The following is a 14,480-nucleotide window of genomic DNA, read 5'->3' as shown; positions in this document are numbered from 1 at the left end:
ATGGATTACATAATCTGAGAATATTTGTTTTCCATTTGAATTGGTTCATTTGAAAGTAGACATTTCACTCTCTATAAATATATTTTTAATGTCTGTAAGGCAAAAGATATACACCTGAGTTTCGCGCTCAAGTTCACAGACCGAGACGGCAGAAAGCACATCCTGTTTGCTTTCATTATTTTACAAAAGTGCGGTTTGTTGTTATTGTGAGTGCACACAAATAAATGTAGAGTCTTTGCAGATTTGAAAGATGTATTACTCTTATCTGTATGACCAAAAATGACGGGGTATTTTAAGAGCAAGTGAGCGCACCAGCACCTCCATCTGTCCTGCAGTGAGCGCGCTGCTGTTCATCTTCCGCACAGACACTTGAACAGCGGACATTTCTCTAGGTTAACATTAGATTGAGAGGCCATGTAACGTTGCTGCTACTTACAAGTTTCAGATAAGCCATATTTGTGGTGGATGAATGATAGGCGAGCATTTGGATGTCCTGCCGGATGTACTGTATTACCATAGACCAGCCGTTAACGACCTGCGTGACTTCGCCAATGTGTGTTTTTTTTTTTTCTGCAACTAATAAAATTTTGGTCGACCAAGCCTCTTCTGGTCGACTAACAATTAGTCGACTATTAGGGGGCAGCCCTAGTATTTATAAATAAGTGCTGAGTGCTATGCTTAGCTGTTAGACAGTTTTCACCATGGAAATCTGGTGTGTGATTTGTCATTGAAGCAACCCATCGCCTTGTGCTGGTCTGAAGAGATGAGGGACGAGGAGGGAGAATCTGTTAGAAATGTATGTGGTAGGTGTGTGGTGAATAAGATTCTGTTAGACTGTGGGGGGAGTGCAGTGGGGGGAGTTGACTGACGGGCTCAGGCTTATCGGAGGAGCACACTAATTGGAGGTCATCCGCATGAATTAAAAAAACAGTCAATTACTGCACAAGAAAAGAGCCGATCATCTCTCATTCCCTCCTGCTTGCTGCCACCCTGTTTAGATGCCTAGTACATATGTGTGGGGGGTTCAAAAAGTACACCGTCTATCCTCTCAGCCAATCAGCGCACGGACAGCACCCCTTGATGAAATGTTTGTGTTATGGTGACTCCTCACAGGCCCTGCTGTGTAGACTGGATCATTACGCCTGATTGGTCGTTACTGAGATTCTGAGACAGGAAGCACAGCGGTGCTATCGACTGTTGTGCCTGCACCCCTCTGCGTGTCTGTGTGTCACATGCAAACACACACACCTGCTAGAGTAATTGTGGCAATAAACATAGCGACAATCACTCGGCCCACTGTTTTGTTTCCTCAGAGATGTAGATTTTTTTTTACAGTTAACATTGAATAGAAGTAGAATGAGTTTTTAAAACATTACATGAAATATATAACATGTTTTAAACTCACCCTTAACTATTGTATTTGTAGGATGGGTAGAATTTAAGTCTAAAAGCAGGATGGATGGATGGAGGATGTTCAGACGCAGTCGGCTTGTCTGTATGGCTTTTACTCTGGATGATTAAAAGGGGAACTCTCTCCGCAGGAGTGAACTGGACCGGGGCCAGTTGAGTGACATGAGCCAGGGCTAATCATATTTCACGCTTGTCACGCGGTTAAGTGGTATTATTGGCTGTCATTATTCGCATTGAATGAGAAAAGAGAGCTCCAGGAAGCTGCCACCTGCTTTTAGGGATTCATATTGTGTTAAAGAGGTTATCAAACTCCCTTCCACTGGCCTTGCTATAAAGCACAAGGGTATTTGTGCCTGTTTGTCTGAGCTGGTCTGAATATTACACTATGATAAAGCAGCTCCCACCAGTCCAGTTATCTCAGAGATTAATTCTGTGTGGACACACAGCTAATGCTCCAAAGTGACACTGGCCAGTTTACTTTTTTTTTTCAATTTGAGCAATATTTTAACCTATATTCATGCTTTTCTACTTGGTTATCATGTTTTTAACATCTGGTCTACTGATGAATGTCAAAATTTGGTGGGTTTCTGTAGAAAGTAATTTATTATATTGTTTGCAATACATTACTAAACTCATTTTCATGTTATGAATGATCAAAACATAAATCATAAATAGAATGGCATAATATTATTATTTACATTTTTAGTGTTTAGTTTATTATTCATATTTATCATCATATAAACTACCGTTTGGGGTCAATAAGGATGCATGTATAGACATCTATAATGTTACAAAAAATGTCTATTTCAAATAAATGCTGTTCTTATGAAATTGCTATTCATCAAAGAATCCTGAAAATTTTTTTTATCATAGTGTCTGCAATTAAGCAGCACAACTGTTTTTAACATTGATTACAAAAAGAAATTGTTCTTGAGCGTAAAATCAGCAAATTAGAATGATTTCTGAAGGATTATGTGACACTAAAGACTGGAGTAATTATGCTGAAAATTCAGCATTACATCACAGGAATAAATTACATGTGACAATATATTTAAATAGAAAACTAGTTATTTTACATTGTAATAATATTTCACAATTTTCAAATACAGATTATATGAGATCTTATGAGACTTTATAATAAATATATATCATATATGTACTTTAAAAATTCGTTAAAATAACTCAATTTACTCGCCGTTGACAAGTGTGGCAAAAAGTGAATATTGGAGCCTGTGTGCACATGTCAGGAAGATCGTACCCAAGTGCCGGTGTAACTGCCAACCATTTGCAAGCTGGTCGAAACATACCCGAGAGAAACGCAGTGGCAGCCTCGGCCCAGTATCTGCACTTCAAAAGCCTGACTGCTGCAGCCGTTTCCTGAGCAGAGGCAAGCAAATAGTATATTCAGCACATCACGGCGCATAAGAGACCTATCCACCGCAGCGCCCGCGCGCACACTCACACATTTTATGGAGATTACACTGGGAGCGCTCTCATCTGTCATTCAAACACCTTTCCTGAAAGACCAGTGAAGGAGGGAATGGCAAGAAAAACTGTGAGTGTGTGTGTGTGTTTCGAGCTTTTTAGCAGAGCTGGCAGGCATTAGTCCGGCCTTCCTCTCCCTGCATGAATACTCTTTATACTCTAATAAATATGCTGCTGTCTCTGCCATGCTCACCCCTACACACATTCGATGTCTCTTTTTCTGCCTTTCTCTCACTCTCTGGCTTATTCTTCCATCCCTCTTTCTTTCTGCCCCTCTCCCTTTCCTTAACACCCAGCTTTCTTTTATCTTCCTCGCTCTCACATCTTCTCATCCAGTATCTTCCACTGATAATTTCACCATCCCCCCATCCTCCTCTCCCTTCCTCCATCGATGTTCAGTGCCCCTGACTCTGACCTGCTTCCCACTGCCCTCATCCCCTAACTCACTTCGCATCACCCCCTCCCTCTTTTCATCCAATCTCTATCCCTCCTTCTCCAACTGGCCTGTGCCCTCTCCTCTACATCCAATCCATCCTGTCCTCTCTCTTTTTCTTCCCTCTGTCTCTGTTTTTCCTTTTGGCACTGTACGTTGACCCCAATTCTGCCCTCGCTGTTGTTTCCCCCTATAGCTGTGTGTAGGCATTACAACTGTACACGCACGTCTTTTTTTTTTTGTTGCTGTTTCTTATTTTCACAGTTCTTTATATCTAGATTTGCCGTATTAGTTTGCTGAGGTATCTGTTTGTATGTGCAAGATTATTTTTTGGTCAGTCATGTTTTTTCTTATTATTTGTAAATTCAAACTCAGTGAAAATGTATTATAGCTTATATTTATATTAAATGCAGTTAATTGAACTTAACAGTGATTTTTGACCCACTTAGGTAAATTTAAGTACATATTTATGTAATTTCATAATTACTTCTATTGTCTTTGAAATAAGGTTAAAGTGCCCAAATGTACTGACAAGCATTTATAGTAAAATGCACTTTCATGTCATTTCTGTTGAAACTTGCACTGTATGCCATGAATAGAAAAATATTTGTAATTGCACATTTTTATAATGAAGTTGCAATTTAGTACATTTAAAATATATTAACTGTATATTAAAATATATGAATATTATATTAACATTATATTGAATAGCACACTACAATTAAAATTATTATGAAGTACTTTACATTACAAAATGCACTTGTGTGTTAACAAACAGTCATGAAAGTTTGCTCTATTTAAGTACACTTAATTTGCCTTTTATTGTATTAATATTATATTACCTGCAAGCACAGTTTTTTTTTAAATATAGGCCTACTTGATATAAAGTAGACTACAATACACATTCGATTCAGTTAAGCACACTTTTATGGCAATATAATGCATTATATTGAAAAAAAGTAGAATGGCAACAAATGAGATATACATGTCATTTCTGAAAGGAACACTTCTTCTTTTTCTCAAAATTCACAAAATGTATTGCACTTGTATATCTGGGTTGTGTATTTAAGCACAGGGGTGTATGTTTGTCTGTTTGTCCGTGTGTCTGAGTGTGTGTGTGGTGCTTTATTCAGCTCTGCTGTGGTATAGATCTCTTCATGAACTAATTTCCATACATCCAGCTCTTCAAAATGGACAGTACTGAACACCACATACATCAATGTAAAATACTTTCTTCTGTTCCAGTATTACTATAAGTAAACTATTCATTGCTTCATTGCCCTAAGCACTGTTGCTCTGTGGCACTTTCAACATTGTTTTGTTTGTTTGGGAACCAAAACTTATAGCAGCTCAACTATGTTTTGGGGCATAATTGCCTGCTTTTCTGACCAATAATCTGGGAATGTTTAGGAAATTGAAAATTAGTTTGGGAAATTGTCATTATGTTTTAGAGCTAGAAATTACATGCTGCACCTTTAAGAATAATCAAACTGTATGTTGTTGGAAAAGTACAGTGTTGTCTGTTGTAAAACTAATTTTTCGCTGTGTATTGTGTATGTTTTAGATGATTCATCTTCTGAAAGTGGGAGTGGCAATGGGATTCACACACTGACTCCTCCCTCGGTAGGTGTGGCCGGAGTGAGTGACAGTACGGGGACGGGACCCGGATCAGGCTCATACGCTGAGGTTAACGGCAACGGAAACGGTACCGCAGCGCCACTCGACTTCAGCACGACTTCCTCGTCCTCATCCTCAGAGGACCAGCAACCAGTCAACCTCAGTGACAGACTGAGTCAGGCCCTGCCTAGTGCTGCCTCCATGCTGGCGACCTTTAACCCTGAGCACGCAGAGGAGCTGCGCAGAAAATATCCCAAATCCTCAGAGCTACGCCTTGAACGAGATATCAGGGACTATAATAACAAGGTATATATATAATCATTTAGGACCATAAAAATGCTGAATGCTACTTACAATTGTCACAATACCAAAATTTCAGTAGTCAATGCCAGTAGCAATAAAATTTCACTGGTATCGTTACTTTTTAAAAAAACATTTTTTATTTAGTTTAGTATCAACTTGGAATTAAGTACCTGACTTTATAAGATACTTATTTGCTAATCTTGCTACTGGTAATGCCTGTAGATTTTTCCTTCACCCTTGTACACAACAGATTCATTTGTTTTGAGTGTACAATGCGAGTTGAACCCACAGATGCAAAGGCTCTCAATCAAACCTCATTCATTCAGTTAGCTAGCGTGGCACAGGAGCGTTTTTCATTCAGACAGATGCAGAGAGGTTTGAACAACATGCCGAGCAAGGCTCCGGTCTGAATAGAAACTTTCATTTCATTCCTCTTTTCCATGGTCGGCATCTGTTGCTTCCCGTCTCCTTTCCTTTGTATTGTCTTTGTGAAAAGAAGAGCGCAACACTATCTTTCAAATGAACAGATTCACGATCTCAAATGCAGCCCAAGACTCTCGGTACCGAGAATGTCTGAATAACACTGTTAGACCTTGAAGCCGTGGTTTTCATCAGCCGAAGCACCGTCGGTGGCCATGAATGGTCTAATTGATAGACTTCATCTTTTTGATACATCTTTCAGTCTGTGTCCTCCTTTGAAAGTCTTTTCTGATTGTCAATACGCTCTTGCAGACAGAAGGCTTACCTTGGTTTCTTTGTGTGTTTTTGCAGTCTCCTCAATACAGTTCAGGCAGCTATGATTCAATAAAGATGGAGATATGCCCTGAAGATCTGACTGTTGGTCGGCCTCCGGCGGCTGACGATGATGACGATGACCATGATGACCACGACGATAGTGATAAGATCAATGATGTAGAAGGAGTGGATCCAGAGAGGTTGAAGGCTTTTAACGTGAGTATAAGGACATTCAACTCATGATTTTCTACTTCATAAAAAGAGCTGTAAACCATGTGGTCTGGCATGGCTTTTTATTTGTAAGTCAAATTAGAATTCCTCAATACGTGTTGTATGAGTGGATTTCACTCACACCTCATACTTAGGTGAAGTAATTAATTTCTCTCTCTTTTTCTAGATGTTTGTGCGTCTCTTTGTGGATGAGAACCTGGACCGTATGGTGCCAATCTCTAAACAGCCTAAAGAGAAGATCCAGGCCATTATCGAGTCCTGCAGCCGTCAGTTCCCAGAGTTCCAGGAACGCGCTCGCAAACGCATTCGTACCTACCTCAAATCCTGTCGCCGTATGAAGAAGAATGGCATGGAGGTACACGCTGACACATTGAGCCCATTCTGCTTTTTGTAATGGTTAGATGACTTATATTGCCCCCTTGTGGTCAACACAGTACAGATACTGAGAAATACAGTTTTGTTTAGTGATGAAGGCAAAAATTCTAAATTAATATTGATGGAGTTGCAATTTTAAATTAAATTGACCGCGCTCCAAAATTAAAATGGCTGTAACTTTCATTGTAAAGTGTAAAGCTGAAATTCAGAGAAGGGAATTTAATTTGTCCAAAACAACTTTTTCTACAAAGCAGAAATAATTACATAACTAATTTAGGCAAATTTTGTTCATGTATTCGTCGATATGCAGATTAATAGTTTTCATATTAGACACATTTCTGTAAATTAAGTTCAAAACTGTCAAAACTATTAACAATGTTTCTATATAAGACAAAATGTCTTTTTTTCTATATATATATATTTTTTTTTTTTTATATTTCTTGTATATTTTTTTATATTCTACTTTATTTAACAAGGACAGAGTAAACTGATTAAAAGTGACAGTAAAGACATTTATAATTTTACAAAATATTTCTGTTTCAATTGTTCTTTCTTTTCAATTTGTTGAAGAATCCTGAAAAACAATTATCACAGTTTCTACAAACATATCAAGCACCACAACTGATTTCAACATTGATAACAAAAAGAAATGTTTCTTAAACATCAAATCAGCATATTAGAATGATTTCTGAAGGATCATGTGACACTGAAGACTGGAGTAATGATGCTGAAAATTCAGCTTTGACATCACAGGAGTAAATTACATTTTAAAATATATTCAAATATAACAGTTATCTTAATAATATTTGATAATATTATTGTTTTTGATTCAATAAATGGAGCCTTAGTGAGCACGAGACTTCTTTCAAAAACATTAAAAACTTGAATGGTAGTGTATAAAATGTTACATATAAAAGGCGATTCTGAGAAATGAAGTGTTCTTTCACCATGACCCATAAAATTAGTCAATAATAGTTAATATATTAAATGTACTGTGTGTGTATTAGCAGACTCGACCCACACCACCCCACCTGACCTCAGCCCTGGCTGAGAACATTCTAGCAGCCGCCTGTGAGAGTGAATCACGCAAAGCTGCCAAAAGAATGCGCATGGATGTCTACCAGGCACACGTAAGTAGCGTTGTATAAGTGTATGTGAAGCTTGTGAAACTGTCTTGGTGTCTCTGTTTATTTTAAAACCAAGTTAGCCTCATATATTCATCTCTCTCTCAGGATGAGCCGTTATCTCTGGATAAGGCGGTCTCTCGTGAGCCGGTCTCGCTGACCCACTCTGCATACTCCCTTGCTGCCTCAGCCTACTCCCAGGACCAGCTATACATTAATGGAGGCCTCAACTACAGTTATCGTGGTTATGGCGGACTGTGTGCCAGCATGCAACACCCCGTGTCACTGACAACAGCTATCGCCCAGACCAACGGTGAGAGAGGAAGCTGGCAGCATCCTAACTGAAGTTTGCTTTCTCACACAATTGCCTTATCTGTGAAAGGATACAGGATACAAGCAAAGTTGCCTTAAAATGTGATTTACAAAGTAAATTACAACATATAAGGGCTAGGATGCACTAAAAAGTGCTTCTCAACCAACCAACTAGAGGGCCAAGGGGGCTGCAGGATGACTTAAAATGAGTTAAATTCTTATCAATGCTATTAATAATATTCTTTTTGATATATTGAAACATTCTAACATTCTAAAACTTTGATGTAATTAAAATTTTAAAAAACATACTAATGCTATAAAAACAAACAATTAGGATGTAAACTGAAATCATATTGCTTTCTTCCCCTCCATAACTACTGGTTTTATTAAAGAACTTACTGTGTACATACTGAATTTTGGTTAATTAATTGAACCATATTGCCAGTTTCTATTAATAACATAATACAATTAATAAATTATATACGTGAAGTTCTGTTAATATTATATTATGTAGAGGTTTGTTAAATATTGTGTTGGACAGTGGGGCCTTCGAGTCAAAACCACTGCTTTAAAATAATGTCTAAGTAGACAGTCAACTAGGTTTTTGACAGATCTACTGGGGCTTGGTAAATTTTTTCAGTTTTTGTTCAATTTAATGTGGACATATTTCATATACAGGAAAACTTTTAACTTGGTAAATTACAAACAAATGAATTTTAAAATGCAATAACTGGGCCCAAATTATGCTGTGCAATTGCTACATATTTAATGTATATATAATCAATACAACCAAAAACTGCTGCAAAAACTGCTGAAGTAATCTTAAATTGCATTTCTCATGTAAAACTGTTTATTTTTTATGCTTAAAGTTATAATAAAATCTTTTTGAATTCATTAAAGGACTGACTCTTAAGAGTCATTTGTTCGTGAATCAGGCTGCACTGCATGTTTCTGAGTCACTAAAAAACTGGTTTAAAAGATTAATTTTTGTCCCAAGGATTGGACTACACTGGTCATGTTGTATGTGATTGCGTGCAGCCCACAAGAGTGTGCCATTATTTTCTGTTACACACTTATTTGTAACTGACTTCATTCTTATGGCACTGTTGATTGGAGTAGAGTGAAAGAGCAATCTTGTGTTTTTAAGAATTTTTATCCTCTCTTAAGAGCTACCGTGTCTGTGTTCTTAGTTGTTTTTATGTCTGTAATTATATTTTTGTCCTCTCCGTTCAGGGCCTACTGATCTCAGTATGAAGTCTCTGGCCTCAAATTCGTCCTCGTCAAGCTCCAGTAGTCTCGGCAGGAATGGAGGAGGAGGCGGGGCTTCAGCTCAGCTCAGCCATACAGAAGTGGCGGCAGTGCGTCAGCTGATCGCAGGATACCGTGAGTCTGCGGCCTTCCTGCTACGATCGGCAGATGAGCTGGAGAACCTCATACTACAACAGAACTGAACCAATTCTCAACACTCTCTGTCTAAACACATACCCTCGTCCCTCACATGATCCTCATCAGAGGTTTTCCGGTCACTGAGGAAAACCATCTGGCTCTTAAAGATGTTAGAAGAGAGAGAAAACAGCTTCATCAAGCTTTTGCTTTCATATCATTTCAACGAGAATGGCCGAGAGATGGAGATGAATCTCTGAAGGACACTTTGGTGCAGAAGCGGACGGTTCGATGCATCCTCCACATACTGCTCCTGCATTTCATGCCTTCTCCATGGCCTCCCTCTGTTTAACCTCCATTCGTTCCCTGCTGAGAGCCATCGATTTCTGATTTTCTTTGTTTTTAGCTACTTCAAAGGAGGAATTACGGAACGTCAATCCTCCAGACGGCACTAACTAAATGAAGACACTTTTGATTTGGAGGCGTAATGGAAAGAAAGAAGATAAGAAAAGCAAGAAGAAACTAATAGACCTTTGTATTTGCTGTAAATAAGCACTCGCAGTGTCCTGAAGCACTTTTCCATTCATTCTGACCTCTGAATCATTAATTTATGCATATAGATACGCAGGTGGAAGCTCACCTGGAAATACCTCAGCCTGTCTGTCCTGCTCTTGCTCTCTCCCATCATTCCCCTCTCTGTGTGTGGGAGAAGAAAATTATCACCTGTCCGTCCTCGACTTCGCAGTTCACTGATTTGGGCATCGAAAGCAGAGAGTGGGAGTGAATTTGTCATTTCTGTAATTGAACTACGGATTTTCTTTTCCACCTCCTCCAAATGTGTTGTACTGTATATATTCCGATCCATTTCAAGGTACTGATGGCAAAAATACACTGGACTTGTTTTGGGAATGGACCTTTCCTGATGCATTTAAACACTTCAGTCTCACAGATGCCAACTCTTTGTTTCCTCTCTACGGGTCACCCTCTATTCTCCTCTTCTCTATGTGTCCTTCCATTTCTCCTGTACGTCCTCTCTTCTCCTCCACCTTATTATTCTGCTTTGGAGGGAGATGGAGAGAAAGGATCCGGAATGGAAGCTTGTTAGTCTTGTATCTGTTGATTTTTCTTAATGGCCATTAATCCACTCTGCTGCTATGGACTCCAACGTAACGCCACAGACCTGAAACCTCAAGCCTCCCAAACACAACCAGAGCACCTCAAGGCAAAAAAAAACAAGGCAAAAAAAGTCCGAAACGGAAGCCAAATCCAAAAGAAATATTTTAAAAAACTGCCGTTTTGCATTCCGGTCAAGAGTGTTTGATTTCATACTGAGGGCTGCTTGTGTTTGCTTTTGTTTGATTTGTTCTAAAAGTGCGGTGTGTGCTTAAATCTCAAGATCAACTGGGATCAAATCGTCTTTGGCACAAGAGCTTGGCGCATACACGAACACACGTATGACACGAACAGACACGCTAAAGGGTCTTTAGTGAACTGAATATTTAACAGGAGAGGTTTAAAATGTGTAGTTAGTAAGGTAGATTTGTTTAGGGACTGACTGACAGTAATGTCACTGTAATTTGCTCCATTTGCACACAGAGGCAGCGCTAATCTGTGATTGAGGAGCTCGGCGCCGGCTCCGTGTTGTACTGCTAGTGGGGGATGGAGAAAGAATATCACAATGCAGAAGATAATCAAACGCATTTATGGCCCTAAAGGAGACAGACTAGTACAGAGAGGCTACCACGACATGACCCCTGCTGAGGAGCCTTCAGAATCATTCATAATCACGTGACCGGGACCTACTTATGATCGAAAGCCATGATGATGTGTGAGTGTGACCAGAGACTACACTGCCCTCTTAAGACAAGTTTGTGTGCAATTTTGACACCCCTGACATGTAGAAGTAATGATTTCTTGATGTGTTATATTTATGGTAGGCCTTCACAGTCCAGCCTCCTACTTGGATATTGAGTTGTTGATTAGAATTGCTATAGACATGAAGACATATGCAAAATTGACAGCGTGAGGCCTCTCCTCACTGTGTTTAACATCGCTCTGATCACAAAAGGGTCCTTGACCTCTCTCATCTGTAACTGTCTTCGCTGTTTCTTTTATTTCAGGAGAGAACTTACAGTAATAAGGAAATAAGGGGAGATATATAAATTAGTGCTGTCAAACGATTAATCGCGATTAATCGCATCCAAAATAAAAGTTTTTGTTTACATGTGTGTGTGTACGGTGTATATTTATTATGTATATATAAATACACACTCATACAGTATATATTATATATATAAATACACACACATACAGTATATATTTTGAAAATATTTACATGTATATACATTTATATATTTATATTTTATAATATATATAAATATATTTAATATATAAACAAACATATTTTTCTTAAATGTATACATGCATGTGTTTGTATTTATACATACATAAATATGCACAGATATATTATGTAAACAAAAACTTTTATTTTGGATGCGATTAATCGTGATTCATCGCTTGACAGCACTAATAAATATTTAATAATATTGAAACTTTAAAATTGTTTAAATATTTTTACATATTTAAAAATGTTACATTTCCTAAGTTTAACACCAAAATAAATAAAATAAGAAACCTTAATGAACTTTAGGTTCATTACAAACTCAGTCATTTAAAATGGAAATGATGTAGTTTACAGTAAAAATACTGTAATACATATTTATTACAGTATGTATAACACATAAATGTAATACATTTATTTTTGATATTTTTTAATTCAATTGACAAATTAGAAGTACAAACCACTGAGATGTTTAAGTACTGTATTTTTTCTTTTTATTTGCATTATGCTAATTAAAATTGGGGATAAATATGCTTAAGTCATATAACAAAAAATAACTAGAACAAATTACAAAAAAAAAAATTTGTCCAAAAATAGTTTTCACAAAATACAATTTCAGAATTTTGTCTTTTGATTTTTGCAGTGAAATTTGACCTAGACATGTTTCTGACAAATTTGACCTGCACATTCATTGGGTCCTCTCTTCTTATTTTCTATGCTGTTGCCATTTCTGTTCATCTCTCTCTGTCTCACCTGCTTTTCTTTTCTACATTGTCCGCAGTAGACAGATGTTGAGAGGTCAGGTAAAAGAGAATTCTAGCTGCTGTCTCGGTCATCTGTCTTTCTCTCGTTGAGGTCTGATATGGGTCCCACTGCCGTCTGATTATACGCCAACCTCACATGCTACTGAGCTCTTCTATGGGTTTCTAAAACCGTACAATGGAGATGGAACTGCAAACCGCATCTGTGTGGAAAGAAGCCGAAAAAAGCGAAGCGTTCATCTGTTCATAAGGTGTTTCTTCTCTCCAGTTCACTCAAGGACAGCTACCGAAAAACAAACTGTAAAACAAGGCAAACGACAATCTTGAAAAAGGTGTAACTCGTTCACAGTTTTGTTCCCATGCTCTGTGTTCCGTGTGCAGTCGTACAGCGCAGTGTCCTGGGAGAGTGAGGGCTATTCTAGCCATAATCAGAGCATCTCTCACTCTCGGTTCTCACGCTAGCCGCTGAAGACGCCTTGTGGCCCACTGTCGAAAACCTTTTTATCTGATTCCTATTTTTATTATAATTATCTCGATTACTATTCTTTTCTAATTCTTTTTGTATGGCAAGTGGTCTTTTCAGAACCGTTTTGTACCGACATCACATGTGAAGTTTGTCCTGTATGCCTATAACATTCCAAACAAGGATGTCAACATGCCAAGCAGCCAGCCAAACCACGGTCACATCGGATTGCAGATACACACACCGAGGGCAAAATCAATCCCACGCCGCATGGGCTTTAAAGTGTTAGTTATGTCGAGAGCCTGATGCCTGATTTCCCTTGCGCCACAAACCCTCAAAGAACTGTTATCTCTGTACTGTATGACTGAGATGTTTGGGAAACTTTTTTTTCTGATTAGTTATGCGCCGTGCCTTTAAAGGGGCTTAACCGAACTGATTGTTATATACGTATGTCCCTTTATTTTATTAGAAACCCCTTCAGCTCTCCATATCTGCTGTCATACCTCAGAGCCCCTTCAAGGTGTCTTTTTTTTGTTCAATCAGCACCGCAATCTACTGTGATATTAACTAAACAGGCCACCTGTCATAAAGACATCACACACAAACACACGGACAGTCCTATACGGGTTCAGGCTTTGCATTCAGGTGTGATGCTGGTTATGGTTGCTGCTAAACTACACAACTTAAGAAAAATGCTCTGGTTTGATCAGATGTATAGCTCTGAAAAAAAACAAAACAACTTGACTTTTATTTTTCTACCACAGTGGTGTACAGCTGCATTCAAGTTCATGTGGTTCCCCGTTTTAGTCTGTTCTCTTTTCTAATTTGTTGGTGCTTTGGATCTTTACCATCCCGTCTCGGTTTCCTCCTGGTGTCGGCTCTGGTTTTGATATGTACCTAATACCAATGTGAAACTGTCTCTTTCCTTCTCATTTTGGACTCAGTGGAAGTGTGATGTTTACATGTACAGATTTTTGAGATTCTCTTTCTTTTTTGTTGTTCTCTTTTTTTGTTGGTTTTTAATTTAAATGATTTCCCTTCTTCTGTTCGGGCACTGCTTAATTTAATCTGATTCCTTTATAGTGAAGGGAAATGGGACTTGCAGCAATTTTCCATGCATTTACAGTAAGACAAGACAGTGTTTTCGTCTGGGAGACCCCCATCACTGACCCCAATCACTTTCTTTAACTGCTGTCAACAGATACACAAATTGAAGGCGGCTTGTTGTAAATGAATCTTTTCCTCTGACCATTAGGGACAACATGGCCGTCTGTTCCTTAATGATTAAAAGCCATTATCACACCCTTCGTCGGGTGCAGACATCAAGTATTAGAGTACAAGAACAGCAGAGTGAAAACCTCAGGTAAATGATTGCTGTTTTATATTTGAAATAGAAGTCCTATCAGCAACCCATTTCCCACTTTAATACCATAATATATACAAAATCTTTTTTTTATATTTATTGCGTTATATATATATAACAGTGAATACTTTTTCAGTACATGTG

At 38.3% G+C, this 14,480-nt stretch overlaps 1 protein-coding gene and 1 long non-coding RNA gene across 2 annotated transcripts in view; one reads left to right on the top strand and one right to left on the bottom strand.

Moving 5' to 3' along the window:
* LOC107672014 (uncharacterized) overlaps positions 1-7,261 on the bottom strand; it is a 22,235-nt gene extending 14,974 nt beyond the window's left edge. The window contains exons 1-2 of the long non-coding RNA XR_001632283.1: positions 7,252-7,261; positions 3,816-3,824 (exon numbers count right to left, since the gene is read on the bottom strand). This is a non-coding gene — a long non-coding RNA (uncharacterized LOC107672014). The remainder of the gene's footprint in view (positions 1-3,815; positions 3,825-7,251) is intronic.
* Positions 1-11,580, top strand: part of LOC107672011 (nucleolar protein 4-like) — a 126,785-nt gene extending 115,205 nt beyond the window's left edge. Inside the window, exons 7-12 of the mRNA XM_016465053.1 lie at positions 4,893-5,251; positions 6,020-6,199; positions 6,381-6,569; positions 7,597-7,719; positions 7,822-8,026; positions 9,259-11,580. Of these exons, the coding sequence (XP_016320539.1) occupies positions 4,893-5,251; positions 6,020-6,199; positions 6,381-6,569; positions 7,597-7,719; positions 7,822-8,026; positions 9,259-9,476 (1,274 nt within the window). The 3' untranslated portion in view covers positions 9,477-11,580. The remainder of the gene's footprint in view (positions 1-4,892; positions 5,252-6,019; positions 6,200-6,380; positions 6,570-7,596; positions 7,720-7,821; positions 8,027-9,258) is intronic.
* Positions 11,581-14,480: the final 2,900 nt, after the last annotated feature.

The sequence above is a fragment of the Sinocyclocheilus anshuiensis genome, unplaced genomic scaffold (genome assembly GCF_001515605.1).
Source record: "Sinocyclocheilus anshuiensis isolate Anshui unplaced genomic scaffold, SAMN03320099.WGS_v1.1 scaffold1053, whole genome shotgun sequence".
Taxonomy (NCBI): Eukaryota; Metazoa; Chordata; class Actinopteri; order Cypriniformes; family Cyprinidae; genus Sinocyclocheilus; species Sinocyclocheilus anshuiensis.
The sequence above is the reverse complement of the archived record's forward strand: the minus strand, read 5'-3'. Positions and strand labels throughout refer to the sequence as shown.